Source organism: Rana temporaria, chromosome 9, assembly GCF_905171775.1.
Source record: "Rana temporaria chromosome 9, aRanTem1.1, whole genome shotgun sequence".
Lineage (NCBI taxonomy): Eukaryota > Metazoa > Chordata > Amphibia > Anura > Ranidae > Rana > Rana temporaria.
In genome coordinates this window covers 102,687,868-102,707,966 of record NC_053497.1, presented here as the reverse complement: position 1 = coordinate 102,707,966, position 20,099 = coordinate 102,687,868, and the positions used below count along the sequence as shown (strand labels likewise).

Genomic DNA, 20,099 nt, shown 5'->3' with positions numbered 1-20,099 from the left:
ATGAATGAAGAGGTGATGATGCTCCCCTAATTCAAACGTGACAAACGATGTATAGGAAAAAAGAAGAAGCCGCCACCATCTGGAGAGAGGCTTACCGGAAATATTGAATCCAGAGGAACATACGTTCAAAAGGGTCAATCAAGCATAATGAAAATCCTGTAGGACCAGTCATCAGCTGCAGCTCTTACAACATCCAACGCTTCAAGGCGCGAAGCCCAAGTTGAGTAGGTAATAGATGCTTGTGGGGAATGACCCACCTGTTTGAAATGGGTGTGAAGTATTCCCAAATACACCCACTGTAGGGTCCTTGCTGTTCCTTGCATGCAGAAATCCGTGGTGCAGCAGAGAAATGTGTCCGGCTAGAAACTTCACACCCATTTCATGCCTTGAAGCGTTGGATGTCATATGTGAGCTGCAGCTGATGACTGGTCCTACAGGATTTTCATTATGCTTGATTGACCCTTTTGAACGTATGTTCCTCAGGGTTCAATATTTCCGGTAAGCCTCGTTCCAGATGGTGGTGGCTTCTTTCCTAGACATCGTTTGTCACGTTTGGATTATGGCAGCATCATCTTTACCTTCATTGGACTATCACCATTTTATATTTGTCACTATAGAGACTTTTTTCTTTATATTTACTCGTTATATGTACTCAGATACATGATTATTCATTTCTATACACAGCGTTTTTATCACTTGGTATAACCTTTAGCGCTACATTTATATGTTTTGTTAGGAGGTGATATAACACCTCCTCAGTGCCTGTCAAATTCCCTCTGAAAGGAACCGTGACTGGAAGGAGACAGTCTGAGATTGGTACAGCAGGGATTTCTGCAGGTCCAGGAGTGAAGAAAAAATGCACAGCTCCTGGAGTTTGCAGCATGCATGCACAAACACATGATGAACTTTGCCAGCTAGCAGAATGGTGAAGAGCATTGGGATGTCTTCTAGGGCTAGGCAATGTATTTCTTTATCAGTAAACAAACCTGGCTAGTTTGTTGTTGAAGCTGGAGGCTGTGACGTCCACATTTAGCATTCTGCACCTGGGAACACTCCCCTGGGTCCTGGCTGAAGAAGTGTCTCTTACCTTGGTAAAGGCCAAAGTGGTGAGAGGGCTTCCCTTGCAACTCTGGTTCAAAAACACCTAAATGTGGAAACAGGCATGCAAGGCTCAGGGTAGCACGGGTGCTGGGACATGGATGACAGGTGTTGATCAGTAGGGATGGTCTGCAGGAATAGTGGTTAATGCAGGTAAGGCAACACCTCATGGTCAGCAGTGGTAGACAGTCCGTGCACTGAATGTGTGGAAATGCCAGACTGGACCCCGAAGGCAGATCTGGTAATCATGTTCCAAGGAGCAGGCAGAACGATGTAGTCTGGAAGCTGGAGCCAAGGTCATACATGGACAGATGATTGGAGAAGAGGACGTAGCCAGGAGCCATGCCAGGGTCATACGCAGATGAGCAAAGGGAGAAGGAGCAGAGCCTGGTCAAGCATAGGAGATCAAACAGGAGCAAGGTCAAACAGCAAGCCGGGATCAGGAGAGAGTCAGAGAGAAATCCAAGAACAGACAGTTACAAGTAGTAAGGCAGCAGGGTAACCTGGTAGTTCAGGAACAAGAATCGCAGAGAGCTGAAGAACATCCAGCAATCAGCACATGTTAGGACCTCCTTTAAATAGGCAGATTGGCACCATTCTAGGGACCTGACGTGTGCAGGCGTGCACCAGTGCATGCTACGAATACGCCAATGTGTCAGTGCACACTGGTTACTAGCCCGAGTCTGTCTATGTACTAGCACATCCACATGAGCATTAGCTGCACAAGTACTGGCTCCCTGACAGGAAGTCTGTCTTCCAGTTGTCCACACCTGGAATGCACATAGTAGACAAGGCAAGAAGTTCTGCCTAGAGGGTCTCATCGAGAAGTGAATAAAAAAATAGTTTTCCTAACAATTGTAGAATGGGATGACTGTTGCAGTCTGTACCATAAGCTTCTTTCCCTGAGTGAAAGGGTGCTTTTGCTGCCCGTAGCATCATAGGTAAATAGTATCTCCAAATAATTGCTAGAGACATTGTCCCTCAATGATCATATCAAAGAAATGCTTCTTATGCGGGAATTCTGCAGCAACTCCCCTTCTGCTTAGCAGAGTGAGTAGTGAAGATCAAACAAGACTAAGGAATAGGACAGAAAAACAAATTTCCCAACTGACTAGATTATTATTATAGTACTATACCCTTTTAAAATACTTATTGGTATTGCAGACAAGGAACTCTACTAATCTCCTGAAAACGACAGGGTGAAACACTGCGTTAAGGATGACACAGTCAACACGTGGGATGCTACTTCTGTTTGGGAACAAACTCACACGTTAGATTCAAAGCAGCATCATAAATCAGCAAGAGGAGACATCTCCACACTGACACTCTCTACCTCCCCTGTAGAGTTGCATCATTTAGCCTAGCTAGGGAAGAAGGTTATGGAGTAGAAAATGGTAACATTACTGTTGTAAAACCTCTAGCCGAAAATTAAGCTAAGGGCTCCCCCGTGTGGTCAACTTTCAGACTGTATAAAGTTTTAGGCCTCATGAACACAGGGCGTTTACCCAGCTCTTCCAAAAGCATTTCCTCAGAAAAGCAGCGTTTTGACAAAAAAAATCTTGGCGCATGTAAACACGTCTAGATGCATTTTGCACGTCAATCTTTGGCCGTTGATTAAATTCATTGGCCAGAATAATAATTTATTGCGATCAGTAGAAGGGTTCTGTCAAAATTTGACAAAGTGTGGGGAGGATGGGTGAATGATGCATCTACTGCATCTGAGTGAGAACTGTCTCTCTTTGTTATAAACACTATGGCCCATATTCTCGTACGAGTTACGCCAGCGTATCTCCAGATACGCCGTCTAAACTCTGAGTCCGAGACATCGTATCTATGCGCCTGATTCTTAGAATCAGTTACACATAGATTAGTATTAGATCCGACCGGCGTAAGTCTCTTACGCCGTCGTATCTTAACTGCATATTTACGCTGGCCGCTAGGGGCGTGTACACTGATTTACGCTTAGAAATATGTAACTCAGCTAGATACGTCAATTCACGAACGTACGCCCGGCCGACGCAGTACAGATACGCCGTTTACGTTAGGCTTTTCCCGGCGTAAAGTTACCCCTGCTATATGAGGCGTACCAATGTTAAGTATGGACGTCGTTCCAGCGTCAAATTTTGAACATTTTATGTCGTTTTTGGTAAGTCGTTCGCAATAGGGCTGGGCGTCATTGGCTTCTTGCGGGTTAATTTGGAGCATGCACACTGGGACTTTCACGGACGACGCATGCGCCGTTCGTAAAAAGCGTCATTTAAAATTAAATTTTTTTATCACTTTCATTACAATTATGAGGAATGTAAACATCCCTTGTAATAGAAATATGGCATGACAGGTCCTCTTTACAGTGAGATGTGGGGTCAATAAGACCCCACATCTCACCTCTAGGCTGGGAAGCCTGAAATAAAATAAAAAAACAATCCTGGCTTCGATTGTAGGGTTGAGTCGGTAGAAGCAGAAGGGGTGGGGGAGGGTATTGCGGGGTTTTGCGGAGTATTGCAGGGTATTGCGGGGAATTGAAGAGTATTGCAGGGATTGCACAGTATGGGGCAGAGTATTGGGCAGGGGATGGCTGAGCATTGAGGGATTGATGGCTGGATCTGTGACTGCAATTTTCACAGATCCAGCCCACAGCAATGCTGCTGCCTCTGCTCTCTCCCCTCTCCTTTCACACTGTACCGAGTATTGCGGGGTATTGCAGAGTATTGCGGGGTATTGCAGAGTATTGCAAGGATTGCACAATGTGGGGCAGAGTATTGGGCAGGGATGGCTGAGCATGGAGGGATTGATGGCTGGATCTGTGACTGCAATTTTCACAGATCCAGCCCACAGCAATGCTGCTGCCTCTGCTCTCTCCCCTCTCCTTTCACACTGTACCGAGTATTGCGGGGTATTGCAGAGTATTGCAGGGTATTGCAGGGTATTGCGGGGTATTGCGGGGTATTGCAGAGTATTGCAGGGTATTGCGGGGTATTGCGGGGTATTGCAGAGTATTGCGGGGTATTGCAGAGTATTGCAAGGATTGCACAGTGTGGGGCAGAGTATTGGGCAGGGATGGCTGAGCATGGAGGGATTGATGGCTGGATCTGTGACTGCAATTTTCACAGATCCAGCCCACAGCACTGCTGCTGCCTGTGCTCTCTCCCCTCTCCTCTCACACTGTACCGATCGGTACAGAGAGGGGAGGGAGGAACCGGCGTCATCACATGACGCCGGTTTGTTTACAAGGAAACACAGGTCCCTCTTGGTGGTCACGTCTCAGGACGGCCAATGACTCGCACCCAGAGGGATAAAGCACCAATAGTGTGATACCGTTTTTAAAAATTTATTAAGCAGAAAGAATACAAACGGGTACTCACATGGTTTAAGATAAAAACAGGCATATAAACGAGGGAGATAGTTCGCCAACGTCACCTCCAGTACCTCTCGGTGGACTCTTACGCGTATTCGTCACTATGCGTGACTTCCTCAGGAGTGAGGAAGTCACGCATAGGCCGTCCTGAGACGTGACCACCAAGAGGGACCTGTGTTTCCTTGAATTAGAGCCTATCTGGATAACCACCTACACAGATACGTTTGGAAAGCTTGCTTGGACCTATATGCTGTTACCTTACAGCAGTAAGGTAAGGGGACATCCTCACTTACCCTGAAGGATCACTGGATATCCATCCTGTTTCTCACCTTACATGTTGGGATCCACACCAGCACTACCTATTTTGGATTCTACTTTGGACTTTTGATTTTCGTTCTTATCAATAAGCTCTGCTGCATGTTTTTTTGTTTTTTTCAGCTTAGTTTATCCTAGCCACTTGGGTGCTGTGTGACGCACACTGTATATTTATAATTGCATTCTTTTATCACGTATTTTATTGTTCACTTCACTTCACCATACAGAGTTTATGAAGATACCTATTAGCACTCATGCATAGAAGTGATATACTTCTGTCAACCAGTTCACTGATCACCCTTTGATGTTATGCTGTTTGTATTGCTATAATTATACACAGACCATCCTACTTCCTTTACACACCTCTCCCATCCCCCACCTACAGCGCAGCGCTATTTTCTTTGTCATTATCTTATGGTTTGATACACCTTTCAGTGTCGCAGCTGTAACCCCTTTCCCCCCCCCCCCCTTTTCCCTTTGGTAGCGCGGTAATACCCATTTTTTCACATTAAATACACGCCTCTTACCGGACAGATATCATCTCAGATTATACAGATCTCACACGATTGACGTATATCTAGAAAAATCAGCAGCAGGAAGGAGACTCTCTCTGTTGCACTCCCGATCAAATGAAGTGATCCCACAATGTCAGATGGATGGTACTTTCCCAGTCCCCAGTCTCAACATGTGTAGGAACAATCCGTAGTGTTATATGTTCAAAAATTGGTTTATTAAAAGCAGTCATTCTGCACAAGCAGGCTGGTACTGACCGCCACTGTGCACAGACTTGTGTTTGTTAAGCTGGTTTTTATCGTCTAAAATGTAAGTGTATTCTAAGCTTTTAATAAACCAATTTCTGAATGTATTACACAATTTTAGATGATGGATTAGGACCCCCGTCAGGTTTTTTTTGTGCTTCCATTAGGGAAATTATCACTCTCTATTTCTCCTGTTTATTGTTGTTACCAAGTAGGAAAGAAAATCCCAAATTTTGGGTGGACACCAGAACAGGATCAGAAGGGATAACTCCCGATGTGGTAAACTCTTGTGACACTTTGAGGGGATTTCCTCATTTGCTGTTTTGGCTTTGAGACAAGAAGTGATGTAAAATCTCCCAAATTAGATACACATGGCAAGAAAAAACAAAAACGGACAGGGGATATAATCCCTATCTGAGGGCTGGTTCACATCAGGTGTTTTCCAGTACATGTTTAAACACTTCAGCTCCAGAAGGTTTACCCCCTTCATGACCAGGCCATTTTTTGTAATACAGGTATATTGTTAGTTTGACAATTGCGCGGCCGTGCAATGCTGTACCCAAATAAAATGGATGTCCTTTTTTTTTCCTACATATTTTTGGTGGCATTTGATCACCTGCGATATAAACAAAAAAAGACTGACAATTTTGGTCTATCATATAAAATCCCAATAAAATCCATTTACGTTTTTGGTTGTAACATGACAAAATGTGGAAAAGTTCTAGTGGTATGAATACTTTTTTAAAGCACTGTAGATGGTAGTATAAACCAAAGGTTAAAGAGTTCCTGTGTCCCTCAATTGACTCCCAGAAAAAGATTTTACGATGAGTACACAAATGCTAATATTGTTAGAGTTTAAAACTTGGTTACATATCTGCTTCCCAAAGATTTTCAATTCTTTCTGCCGTCTTCTTCTCCTACTAGGAAAGGATGCACGACTCTATGTGTTCCGTCTCAGCACCATAAGGAAAGGACTGGAAGACAAACAAATCCCCAGAAACAAGTATGAATGCCGGGAAAACAAACTAGAGAAAACAAAAGGTAAATCAACAGTCGTCTCTGTTCCCTCCTCTACAGTCTCATTCTCAAGATAAAGAGATTTGTATGTGTACAATTTGCAGTTTTTCCACATTTTTAACTGCAGGAGTATGACAGTATAGGCAGATGTTGGTTGTAACTTATCTGACGATGACACAAATTTAATTATTATTATTTAGGTACTTGTATAGCGCCGTCAGTTTACACAGTGCTTTACATATATTCTGTACATTCACATCAGTCCCTACCCTCAAGGAGCTTACAATCTAAGGTCCCTAACTCACATTCATATACTAGGGCCAATTTTAGGCAGAAGCCAATTAACCTACCAGCATGTCTTTGGAGTGTGGGAGGAAACCAGAGTACCCGGAGGAAACCCACGCAGGCACAGGGAGAACATGCAAACCCTAGGCAGGTAGTGTCGTGGTCGGGATTCGAACCAGCGACCCTTTTTACTGCTAGGCGAGAGTGCTACTTACTACAACACTGTGCTGCCCATTACTGACCTTTGCCATATCTAATACAAGTCTATTCTTGCACAGGATGCCATTTGTATTCCATCAATGCACATCACAGCCAGGAGCTCAGAATTGTAGTGGCCATTAGGAACAAACTGCTGCTCATCACCCGGAGACACAATCCGTTTGGCAGTAGTGGAGGATATTCACCAGTGGAGGAATTCCAGTACATTCGGGTAAGAATAATATCAGTAAATAATGTCTGTCATTTATCTGTGTAATTGGCATAATAGACAGGGGTAGATATTTAACCACAGTCATCCCCTGCTCTTTAACCACTTGCCTACTGGGCACCTTTACCCCCTTTCTGCCCAGGCCAATACTTTGAATGACAATTGCTACACTATACCTATATACATTTTGTATTATCTTTTTCACACAAATAGAGCTTTCTTTTGGTGGTATTTATTCACCACCGGATTTTTTATGAAAAAATACAGAAAATGTTGAAAAAAAAAATTAATCGTTTGATATAATTTTGTTAAAATTTTGCAAGTGAGTAATTTTTCTCCTTCACTGATGTGTGCTGATGAGGCTGCACGAATGAGCACTGATCATGCTGCACTGATAGACAGCACTGATTTGACTGGCAGCACTGGTGGGCACTGTTGGGACTGCACGGATAATGAGGACACTGATAATCAGTGCCCTGATTATTAGTGTAGATGTCTCTTTAACAGCAGCCAGTTATTGTCCCTCCTCTTCTCACGCTAACAGCGTGAGAAAATTAGTGCCGATAACTGGCTTCTGTTCACGTCATGGACAGTTATCATTAGACACAGCTGATCACATGGTAAAGATCTGCTGTGATTGCCCCTTTACCCTGATCTGTAATCAGCGTCCAGAGTCCAAAGGACTTGGCGATCATAGAGCACGCTGCAGGGGGGCGCACAGGTAGGGCGATCACTAAGGAACATCAGTGAATAACTGAAGCAAGTACTGGCAAAGTATTCTCCCCAACCTGGGACAGTGAAGAATCAGGAAACTTCAGTAGGTATCAAGCCAGGGACCCAGCCAGCAGAGGTGACGCTTGCAGAGCAGCCTTGTGTGTCAAGCCAGGTACCGAGCAGGCCATTGGGGTGAAGCTTGAGAGGTATCTTGAGTGCCAAGCTAGAGACCCACCAGAGAAGCGGGGGGTGACGCTTGAGGAAGATACCACCATGAAGATTGGAGGAGCTCAAGGGATTCAGTGGCAGTGAATTGTCTGGTCTAGTGATAGACTGGGAGCTCAGTGGGCTGAAGAACTACAAAGAGAGGTCATAGTGAAAGAGATAGGAACTGTTACATTTGTGTTAAAAAGTGTTAGACTGTTGCCATAGGAGACAGCATTCCTGCACATGCAGATGTGGCGTCTTGGAAAAGGGAAAGAAACTGCGCTAAAAATGCTAAAAAAGGGAACAGCTGTAACACAATTATAATATGTTCAATTGGAGAGCTGTGACTATAATGTAAACAATTGGTACAAGAACAGAATAAGAAAAAAGAATTAAATCGCACTACTCCTTAACCATGTGATAAACTTAATTAGAGAGTCACCAAATTGGGAATACCATAAAAAACACACAAAATTGGTAATGTACAAATACAGTGAACATAAACCAATATTTATTTATAAAATGGGGCTGTTTGGAATTTATTCACTTCAGTGTAAAAATTTTTAACTTGGTGCTAAAATTCAACCGCTCATCACACCACTGGTTGCCTACTTTAATGCTAATTCCACCTAGAACGCTTAGGCCATGAGAGTTTGTCTACACCTCGGTTAGCACATATTCCTTACAAACATGCATACCTTATACTTTGCACCCTATTCTGTGTCTACCCCAAAGGAAAACACCATAATTTGGACCTATGGCAGAAACAAGGTGAAATGGAACCAATGCAAAATCACGGGTGAACATTCCCTCTGCCGAAGGCCCGCGAAACACTCATCTTATTTCAGACCTACAATCTGTGGCCTATTTTGACTAAAGCAGAATCCTCTGCATTTATACTACATTTCCTCAGAAACAGCCTTCTCTGTCCTCCAGATTTGTAACTGAAAGTCCATACAGGAATATGGGCACCAAGGTAGAGGAAGGCATTGCAGGAGCCTGACATTGCAGCCACACTCTGCAGGCTCAAGTAAGAAAAAAATTATAAAAGCACTTTTTTACCTGCACAGATATGTGTATTTATTCTTTATTTTTTTGAAAGGTGAACTTATCCTTTAAGTACTCTTAAAGGTTAGGTCTTGGCATTGTCCATTCTTTTTCAAAGCACTATCTTCACTCTTTCTTGTAAGCACCTTAGTTCAAGGTGTATATCTTATTGTGCTTCCCTTGCATCACCCTGTGCTTTCTTGGAACATCAACTTGGTTCTCTATGCCCTTGAAAAAAAAAAAAATGAACATATCAGGGATGTCCCCCTAGAAAAGTAGACTTTTTGGTCACCATCACATCTGCCAGACATGTTTCTGAACTGTTGACGTTTTAGGGGAAATGGCGCTGCTGGCCTGGTAAAGGGCTATCTATCTTTAAGTGGTGTACAAGTATATAGGCAAATAAATAATGTTGGGTTCCTTCCTTTGGTTTAGCTTATATATATAGCCACCATTAGGATGTGAGGTCCCCCTTTTATTGATTGGCAGTGTATATCCGCTTGGTTTTCAGTTAATGAGTGGTTCCTATGTGTCCGCCAAGCACAATAAAAAATGTTTGTGAAAAAAAACTCAAATTATATGTGAAAAAAGTTGTATGGGAGAAGGGATAGTGGTTGGTGACCCCTAGAACCAGTGTAATATTGGTATGCAATATCGATTATATTTGGGCGTGAAAAATCTAAAATATTATAAAGTAATCAGATATGTAAACTTGTAGTGATAATCAGTTCACTATAAAAATATATATATATGAATTGGCCAAAAAAATATATAGATATGGCACAATTAAAGTGAAGAACTCGTGTTCCGTGATAAGTGCTCCTTATCTAAATCATGCATAAGGTATATATACAATATCAATGTTCAAACCATAAAAAGAATTAAACAAAAATAAAAAATGACAATACAAGCTGTGATAGCTTCAAGCTGTAAACAATTAAAGTGCGATGTGCTGCTGAAATAGATAACAGTAGGTGTATCCTCTGGTGAAAATAATGCAAGTTGAAAAAAGAAAAAAATAGTTCACTAGATTTCACATTAGGCTGTGAACCCCGCAGTTAGTGATTAATTGCAGATTAAATTGTTAGTAGATTAGTATTCAAAGTTTCTACTGCGATCAGTTGTATAGATATTGGAAATTACTATTCACAATTTCATTCAGAAGATTCCAAAGCAAAGACAAGAAAACAAAAAGCCAAAAAACCAGATGATCCTTAATAGAGGTTAATTGAGCAATGTGATCCCCAACTGGATCATACAGATAATCCTTTTTCTGCTATCATCAATTATCCTGTATTCACACTCTGGTTTGGCTGACGATCCCCCCTGTTGTCTCCCCACTCACCGGACAGATGTCCCCTCAAGGGGGTGTAGGGCTTATCTGAATAAGCTTCAGTGAGCTGTTAGATGATTACCTCTCCTCCTTGTTTCAGTCTGGTGCGGGGCAGCGTCCTCCCAGGGTGCCGTGTCTTTTCTCATGAGTTATTGGTAGTATAAAAAATAAAGGAAATCCACATAGAGTAGTAAATTCTAAACTTGATGATCAACTTTAATCAAAGGAGATCACATCAAGTACATAAGAAGTTAAAAATTGCTGTAAGCCAAGCAAAAAAAAACGAATATCACAAATAAAATAAAATAAAATAAAACCGTTCTTATGCTGACGGTAGGTGTAAAACCAAATTCCAGTCCTCCGACTAGTTGTACACTCGCCGGGTGCGTTAGAATAGTCCAGCGGTATCCCGCAGCTCGTGTGGCCGTTTGCGCTCCACGGCTCTGAAGTCCGTACCCGGAAGTGACTAGTGGCGGTGCGTACGTGTGAGGTAACAAACGCTGAGTCACCTGACTAGTTTCGTCTATGGACGTTTTCAAAGGCGATAGCCGTCTGTCACTTCACACTCGATTTTGTATAATATTCGGCAGCCAATTCCCTCCTATCAGGGAGGGGCCAAACCCCTTTGGTCAAATCAAGGATTTTAGATGTAATACGGGAGGCGTGTTTACTAAATACATATGAAGAGTGTAATTTGTTTTATCAACCGATTGGATTGAGTGTTTTAACCCTTATGGGATAACCAAAAAATGGGAATATACGAAATTAAGGATATAAATATTTATACACAAAGATTTTTCTTATGTTGAAGTGGATGTGATTTTAATAGAGCAGGTAATTGGGTGCCGTTTAGTATACCATATATTTAATCAACTTATACTTCTAAATATGTTACATCATACTAGTCCCTCTGTCAAACTATTAGTTAATGGTTGGTGAGTTCCACCGATATGTTGTGAATTAGTGTGATATCTTTAATGTATCGGGAGCTATATATTTTTGTTTATAAACTAAAGATAGTTAAGTTTATTGGGTATATTAGTGAGTACAATATTAAGTTCAGAGAAATATTTATAGAGAGTTGATAATGACAGTCTTTGTGTGTGAGAACATGTCGCTTGAATAAAAATAGATTTATTTCATATGTGAACCCGTTAAACATTTATTCCCTGGATGTGAACAGACCTAAATTCAGTATTATATTGATTCCCATTGTGTATTAGGTTAAATGTTACTACATAGGTTTAAGATCCTAGAGGAACCATGGGGTTATGTACCATGCTTTCAATATGACCCCGGGTAGTGCAATATCAAATAAATAGATACTATCGATGGGCTGTGTGGATTAAATAATATTTCTTTGTAATCCCTCATTTTCTGTTATATTTTATATATTTGTATGCGTTGATCCCCTTTTCAAAGAAAATGAGTTTAAAAGGGTTGGTGTGGTAATTCCAGATAAAGATAATTGTAACTGAAATGGGCTGCATCCAAAGACTTATTTCAAGAAATTTTTTTTTTAAAAATATATTGTTTTGATATATTTTGATGTTGTTTCTTATAGATCCTTGTGGGATTGTTTGAATTTTTATTCTTGGTCATCTCAGCTGCAATATCCCGGCTTGTATGCTGTGTAATTTATGTTATATTTCCTAATAGTAATACCAAGTTAATTATTATCCCTTCCTCATAGGGCCGTTTCCTGGGTTCAAGGGTTAGTAGTTGGATATGTAACAGTTAAGATCAATGTCTATGTTCATTCCTTTTGGTGCCAAAGACCCCATCCTATAAATCCATTCAGTTTCGTTTTGTGAAATTTGTATTTTTCTGTTTCCTCCTCTCCAGTGATCTTGTACTGTATCTATGCCGTAGAATATCATTTGAGAAGGATCATTGTTGTGGGCTTCACTAAAATGTTTTGACAAACTGTGGTATGGGAACCCTTTGCGGATGTTTTTTATATGTTCCCTTATTCTGACTTTTAGAGGTCTTGTAGTTCTGCCTATATATTGCAATTTGCAGGGACATTCAACCACATATGTCACGTGCGTAGTATTGCAAGTTATGAGTTTTCTAATACGATATTCTTTATGGTAAGTATTCGATGAGAAGGTGAGGCGTCTCCGTGTTTGTTTTTTGCTATTTTTACACGGGAGGCATCTCTGACATCTGTAGAACCCTTTTAATTCCGGGCACAATTCAACTGGTTTTGGTGGATTCACCACATTGTGTACTAATTGATTCCTCAAGGTCGGTGCCTTCCGGTAAATGAAGTGTGGTTTATTAGGTAGAATTTTTGCTAGTGTAATGTCCTCTTTAAGAATAGGCCAATATTTTTTCATAATTGTTTCCAATTGCCGATATTGATTACTATATTCTGTTATGAAGGCTGTATCATACGTATTTCTCTTTGGTCTTAAATTTGTGTTTAGTAATAGTGTTCTATCCATATTTCGTATGTTTTCTTTTAATTTCAGTAATGGTAGGTGTTGGTAGCCTTTCTCCTCAAATCTTTTGAGTAACAAGTCCGCTTGTATGTCAAAGTCCTCAATTCTGTGGCAGTTCCTCCTTATTCTAAGGAGTTGGCCTTTTGGAATATTTGATATCCATTTACTGTGATGGCAGCTATTTGTGGGTATATACCCGTTTCTATCTGTTTGCTTGAAGTATGTCTTAGTACACAATGACCCTTCATGCTTGAAGATCTCCAGATCTAGGTATTCGATAATTTCTTTATGCCATTTACCCGTAAATCTGATGTTAAAACGGTTCTGGTTAAGTTTTTGCATAAAGAGTTCAAGTGTGTCAGATGATCCTTCCCATAAGATGATAATATCATCTATATATCGCCTGTATAGTTTCATTTGTGGTATGTGTTGATTATAGATGTATTGTTGTTCCCACATATCCATAAATAAATTTGCGACGCTTGGGGCATAGCGAGCCCCCATCGCTACTCCTCTTGTTTGCACGTAATATTCTTTATTATACCAAAAATGGTTGTGTTGCATTGCTAGTTGGAGTCCCTCTAAAATGTAATGGATTTGTTCCTGTCTCATATCCGATTTTTCATGTAGCGCTTCTTCTACACCTTTAAGACCATCAGTTTGATTTATGCTGGTGTACAATGATTCTACATCTATGGTGGCAAGTAAAAGGTTTTCTGTGTTATCAAAGTTTTGAAGCTCTTTAATCAGTTGTGTGCCATCTTTCAGATGTGATCTCCCCTGAGATACTATTGGTTTCAAGTACTGGTCGAGGTATTCACCTAGTCTAGAAAAGACTGAATTTATACCGCTAATGATGGGTCTACCAGGCGGGTTAACTTGTCGTTTGTGGATTTTTGGTACTTGGTATATTACAGGAGTCTTAGTAGCTTCAGTTACCAAGTACTCTGATTCCTTTTTTGTCAGAATCTCCATATCTCGGCCCTTCTTAACAAACGTCCTGAGTAATTTCTCATACTGGAACTTTGGATTTCCTTTTAATTTCTTATATGTTCCTTCCACCTTCAATAAATTTTCCATTTCTTGTTCATAGTCTTTAATATTTAAAATCACGAGCCCCCCCCCCTTTGTCTGCTGGTCTAAAAACCACTCCTTTCTTCTTAGAGATTTCTTTAATGGTTTTCCAAATATTTCTTGTGTGTTTTTTTCCTTTATTTTCAATCTGTTTTATTTCTTGTTCCACCATTTTCTTGAAGGCCGAAATACATTGGTTACCTTTTGTTTGTGGGTTATAAACAGAGCGATTTTTGAGTTTGGTTTGTTTATAAATAGATTGTTGTTGTGTTGTTTCATTAGGGTTAAGGGAAAAATATTTTTTCAAATTAAGTTTCCTTAAAAATTTTTGAAGATCAATATACGTATTGAAGTGATCCAAATTTTTTTCCGGGGCGTATTTGAGTCCCAAATCAAGTACTTTCAGTTCATCTTCGGAAAAAATGGCGTCACTCAAATTATAGATTCCTTGGCCTAATGTTCTCGCTGTCTTTTTCTTCTTGCCCCCTCTCTTCCCTCTTGGTCTTCGGTTCTTTCTGAGGACCAATCTTCCGTTGTGATATTCCTGTCCCATTGTTGTATTCTTCCTTGTCTCCCACGAGGGTCTTGAGTATGTTGATATGTCTGATATCCTACTCCTTCCTGTCCTCTCTGTATGTCTCGTGGGGTCCCTTGTTCGCCAGTTTGCCCTCGTTGCCTCCACATATGTCCTCTCCAATTTGGATTTTTGTAAGAGGGTCTCGTTTGCCATCTTCCTGGAGGTCTGTGTTGAGGGTTGGCCCTCTGAAAACCCCTATAGTCCCTTTGGTTAGTTCTTTCACGCATTACTGTATTCATTCCAGCATCTAGTTCTCTTTCATAGGGGCTTCTGTTTCCTCTAGGGGTATTAATTCTTTGATAGTTAGGATTTCTGGAGTGTCTTGGTGTGTTATTTCCTGTTCCTCTATGTGGACTTCTCTGTTCTCTATATCTAGTAGAGTGAGATGGATTTGGGGAGCGATGTCTCCTTGGTGGGGGTGTTTGGAATCTTAATGTCGGTCGGCTGAATTCTTCCTCACTGTCAAATTCCTCAGTGTCAGCCTCAGAACTTTCTTCCGTGTGTAATTCATCTATGTCTATGAGTTGTTCTTCTTCTATTTGCCATTTATATACCTTGTTTGTTTTATAATCAGTAATGTCCCTTTTAAATTTTTTCTGTTTTTTTGCTTGAATTTCCAAATCATATTTTTTAATCGATTCCTGTAATTGTAGTTCTTTCTCTTTATAGTCTGGTTTCTCCGCAAAAGGTAATAGTGAGTTCTTTAATTCTAAAATATGGGCTTCTATCCCCTTCAACTTGAACTGCCTTCTTTTTGTGATAACTTGTAAGAGATCTCCTTCGGCTTTATTAAAAAACTGGTACCACTTCTCAGTTAGGGCCGGTTCTGACAGGTGATCATTGGGATGAACATCCCATCTTAGTCTCCTCGGGGTGATTTTTTCTCGGACATAGGTTTCCAGGGTGGCTATGTCCCACCATACACGTAATTGTTTCTCTAGTGAGTGTTTGAGTTGCCTTAATAATCCATCCATGTCTTGCCTAGTAGTTGCTTGTTCTTGGTTAAAGATACCTCCTACGTCTATATTTCTATTGCCCATATATCCAAAAATGTCCATGTCTGCAGAATAGTTACGCCCTAAGGTGTATTTGTAAAAGTCAGTAGTTTGATTTTTCCGCGCTAGGACTAGGTTATGAACGCTGCTGCCTCCCCTTAAGTACCCTCAAATGAGAGTCAATGAATATATATGTTGACGTTTTAGGGGAAATGGCGCTGCTGGCCTGGTAAAGGGCTATCTATCTTTAAGTGGTGTACAAGTATATAGGCAAATAAATAATGTTGGGTTCCTTCCTTTGGTTTAGCTTATATATATAGCCACCATTAGGATGTGAGGTCCCCCTTTTATTGATTGGCAGTGTATATCCGCTTGGTTTTCAGTTAATGAGTGGTTCCTATGTGTCCGCCAAGCACAATAAAAAATGTTTGTGAAAAAAAACTCAAATTATATGTTTCTGAACTGGCAGCCCTTTCCTGTAAGGAGACTTTTCTCATACATCACAATGACAAGGTTGTCTTATGTCCTCTTTCTTTCTCCTAAAGGTGGTCTAAGCATTTTACCTCAATAATGAGATATAGTCCTCCCATCCTTATGCCCTGCTTCTAAGCATCCAAAGGAAATCTCTCTACATTGCCTGGATGTCCGAACCATTACAGTATACATTAAAGCTACTGCTCTAATCAGACAGATTGATTCCCTGTTTGTCATGTTCTCTGGACCATGGACCTTGCAAGGGGCACCCAAATTCAAAGTCCACCATTACACAATGGATATAAATCTGATTGCAAGAGCTTACATTCTTAAAGAGAAATCTCCTCCTGTGCTTTTTACATGCCCATTCTACCAAATCGATGGGAGTTTCCTAGGCATTTCAGCACCAAGCCTTTGTAGCCCAGTTGTGTAATGCTGCCATCTGGCCTTCTGTTCATATCTTTTCATAATCTTACTCTGTTCAATTTGGGTGTCTGTCTTGCAGGAGATATGCCTCTCTGACCCTCCTATAGTGATGACTTTGGTTGATGGTCCAACTGGTGACAATGACAACATGATCTGTGTGGGGTACCGACATCAGTTTGATCTGGTAAATGAAAGCACTGGGGAATCGTGCCGACTGCATCATGTTGATGCGAGTAGGGTAAGTTAACCAGCTTGTGTTATACTGTTTTATACTGTGTAGGTGAAAAACAGAATCAATGTGGCTTAGAAGAAAGTGCAGAGGCTGTAGCACCCGGTCTATATAATGAAAGAAAATTCTACCAATCATGTAGAGTGGCAAAACAGCTGGCAACATGCATGGTGACATAAGTTACAGAACATTATTAGTTTATGTTGTGAGAACTCAAGCTCTCCTCCTGAGTTAACTAACCACATAGTAGATGTACACGGTGGAGGGGAGGATGTGGAAACTCAGATACATAGAGGGGTGAGGGGGATGTGCTCTTACATACAGTATCTCACAAAAGTGAGTACACCCCTCACATTTTTGTAAATATTTTATTATATCTTTTCATGTGACAACACTGAATAAATTGCACTTTGCTACAATGTAAAGTAGTGAGTGTACAGCTTGTATAACAGTGTAAATTGGCTGTCCACTCAAAATAACTCAACACAGCCATTAATGTCTAAACCACTGGCAACAAAAGTGAGTACACCCTTTAGTAAAAATGTCCAAATTGTGATCAAAGTGTCAATATTTTGTGTGGTCACTATAATTTTCCAGCACTGCCTTAACCCTCTGGGGCATGGAGTTCACCAGAGCTTTACAAGTTGCCACTGGAGTCCTCTTCCGATCCTCCATGACGACATCACAGAGCTGGTGGATGTTGGAGACCTTGCGCTCCTCCACCTTCTGTTTGAGGAGGCCCCACAGATGTTTAATAGGGTTTAGGTCTGGAGACATGCAAAAGAAGCTAAGGGTAAAGGCCAAGCAAGGCAGTGGTCATCTTGGAGGTGTGTTTGGGGTTGTTATTTTGGAATACTGCCCTGTGGCCCAGTCTTCGAAGAGAGGTTAAGGTTAAGAGCTTAAGCATGTCACAGTACATGTTGGGATTAATGGTTCCCTCAATGAACTGTAGCTCCCCAGTGCCAGCAACACTCATGCAGCCAGAGATCATGACACTCCCACCACCATGCTTGACTGTAAATAAGACACACTTGTCTTTGTACGCCTCACCGGGTTTCCGCCACACACGCTTGACACCATCTAAACTAAATAAGTTTATCTTGGTCTCGTCAGACCACAGGACATGGTTCCAGTAATCCACATACTTGGTCTGCTTGTCTTCAGCAAACTGTTTGCAGGCTTTCTTGTGCATCATCTTTAGAAGAGGTTCCATCTAGGATGACAGCCATGCAGGCCAATTTAATGCAGTGTGCGGCGTAAGGTCTTCAACCTCTGCAGCAATGCTGGCAGCACTCGTACGTCGACTTCCCAAAGACAACCTCTGGATATGATGCTGAGCATGTGCACTTAACTTCTTTGGTCGACCATGGCAAGGCCTGTTCTGAGTGGAACCTGTCCTGTTAAACCACTGTATGGTCTTTGCCAAGACCCTGAAACTGAGCTGCAGCATGGTGGCCATCTTCTTATAGCCTAGGCCATCTTTATGTAGAGCAACAATTCTTTTTTTCAGATCCTCAGAGCGTTCTTTGCCATGAGGTGCCATGTTGAACTTCCATTGACCAGTATGGAAGAGTGAGAGCGATAACACCAAATTTAACCCACCTGCTCCCTATTTACACCTGAGGCCTTGTATGGATAATAGGGCCCAATTTGGACATTTTCACTTAGGGATGTACTCACTTTTGTTGCCAGCGGTTTAGACATTAATCACTGTTTAAGTTATTTTGAGGGCAAAGAAAATTTACAGTGTTATACAAGCTGTACGCTCACTACTTTACATTGTAGCAAAGTGTAATTTCTTCAGTGTTGTCACATGAAAAGATATAATAAAATATTTACAAAAATGTGAGGGGTATATTCACTTTTGTAGGCTACTGTACATGGAGGGTGGATGGGGCAATATGCTGCTTATATACATGGAGGGTTGAAAGAGAGATGTGCTCCTTAAATACGTGGAGGGTAGTATACTGAAAAAGTATTCATACCCCTTGAAATGTTCCACATTTTGTCATGTTACAGCCAAAGACATTAATGTATTTTATTGGGATTTTATTTGATAGACCAACACAAAGTGGCACATTTAGGGATAAAGTTGTGCACAAGTTTAAAGCAGGGTTATTTTTTTATAACCTATCCCAAGCTTTGAACATCTTATGGAACACTGTTCAATCCATCATCTGACAATGGAAAGAGTATAGCACAACTGCAAAACTACCAAGACATGGCCGTCCACCTAAATTGACAGGCGGGGCAAGGAGAGCATTAATCAGAGAAGAAGCCAAGAGGCCCATGGTAACTCTGAAGGAACTGCAGAGATCCACAGATCAGGTGAGATATTTTTTCCCCAGAACAACTATTAGTCGTGCACTCCACAAATCTGGCCTTTATGGAAGAGTGGCAAGAAGAAAGCCATTGTTGAAAGAAAACCATAAGATGTCCAATTTGCAGTTTCTGAGAAGCCATGTGGGGGACACAGCAAACATGTGGAAGAAGGTGCTCTGGTCACATGAGACCAAAATTCTACTTTTTGGCCTATCAGCAAAATGCTATGTGTGGTCGGAAAACGAACACTGCATATCACCCTGTACACACCATCCCCACTGTGAAACATAGTGGTGGCAGCATCATGTTGTGGGGATGCTTTAGCCTTCAGGAGAGACAGGGAAGCTGGTCAGTTGATGGGAAGATGGATGGAGCCAAATACAGGGAAATCTTAGAAGCAAACCTGTTAAGAGTCTGCAGAAGACTTGAGACTGGGGTGGAGGTTCACCATCCAGCAGAACAATGACCCTAAACATACAGCCAGAGCTTCAATGGAATGGTTTAGATCAGTAATGGTGAACCTTGGCACCCCAGATGTTTTGTAACTACATTTCCCATAATGCTCTTGCACTCTACAGTGTAGTTGAGCATCGTGGAAAATGTAGTTCCAAAACATCTGGGATGCCAAGGTTTGCCATCACTGGTTTAGATCAAAGCATAAAAGGGGTAGAGAAAGGAAGCGCCACCTAAGTGCAGTATTAAAGAGGTTCTTTTAATGACACATTGTAAAAAACACACTTACAAGAAGGTAAGGAAAGAAAGCTCATCTGTAACATCCTGTAGTCCTCATCCCGGATCCATGGGCTGCTTTAGAAGTGAAGAAAGCAGATTGTGTGGAGTCTTCAGGCCTGTCCTGTGGCCTTCAGGATGTAGTCTGTTCCAGCCTCACAGGTCACGTGACAGGTCACGTGATTACTTCCCAGGAACACTTCCGGGAGGAGGGTCAAACAGGGAGAACAAAGGCTGATTGGGCTACGCGCTCGGAGCCACTGCTCCTTC

The 20,099-nt window shown here is 41.4% G+C and overlaps 1 protein-coding gene across 4 annotated transcripts in view; it reads left to right on the top strand.

Annotated features, from left to right (window-relative positions):
* The window catches only part of GARNL3 (GTPase activating Rap/RanGAP domain like 3), a 295,858-nt gene that overhangs the window by 251,662 nt on the left and 24,097 nt on the right, over positions 1–20,099 (top strand). For all 4 annotated transcript variants that reach the window (XM_040324016.1, XM_040324018.1, XM_040324017.1 and 1 more), the window contains 3 exons: positions 6,451–6,567; positions 7,107–7,258; positions 16,629–16,787. In XM_040324016.1, coding sequence (XP_040179950.1) covers positions 6,451–6,567; positions 7,107–7,258; positions 16,629–16,787 — 428 coding nt within the window. The remainder of the gene's footprint in view (positions 1–6,450; positions 6,568–7,106; positions 7,259–16,628; positions 16,788–20,099) is intronic.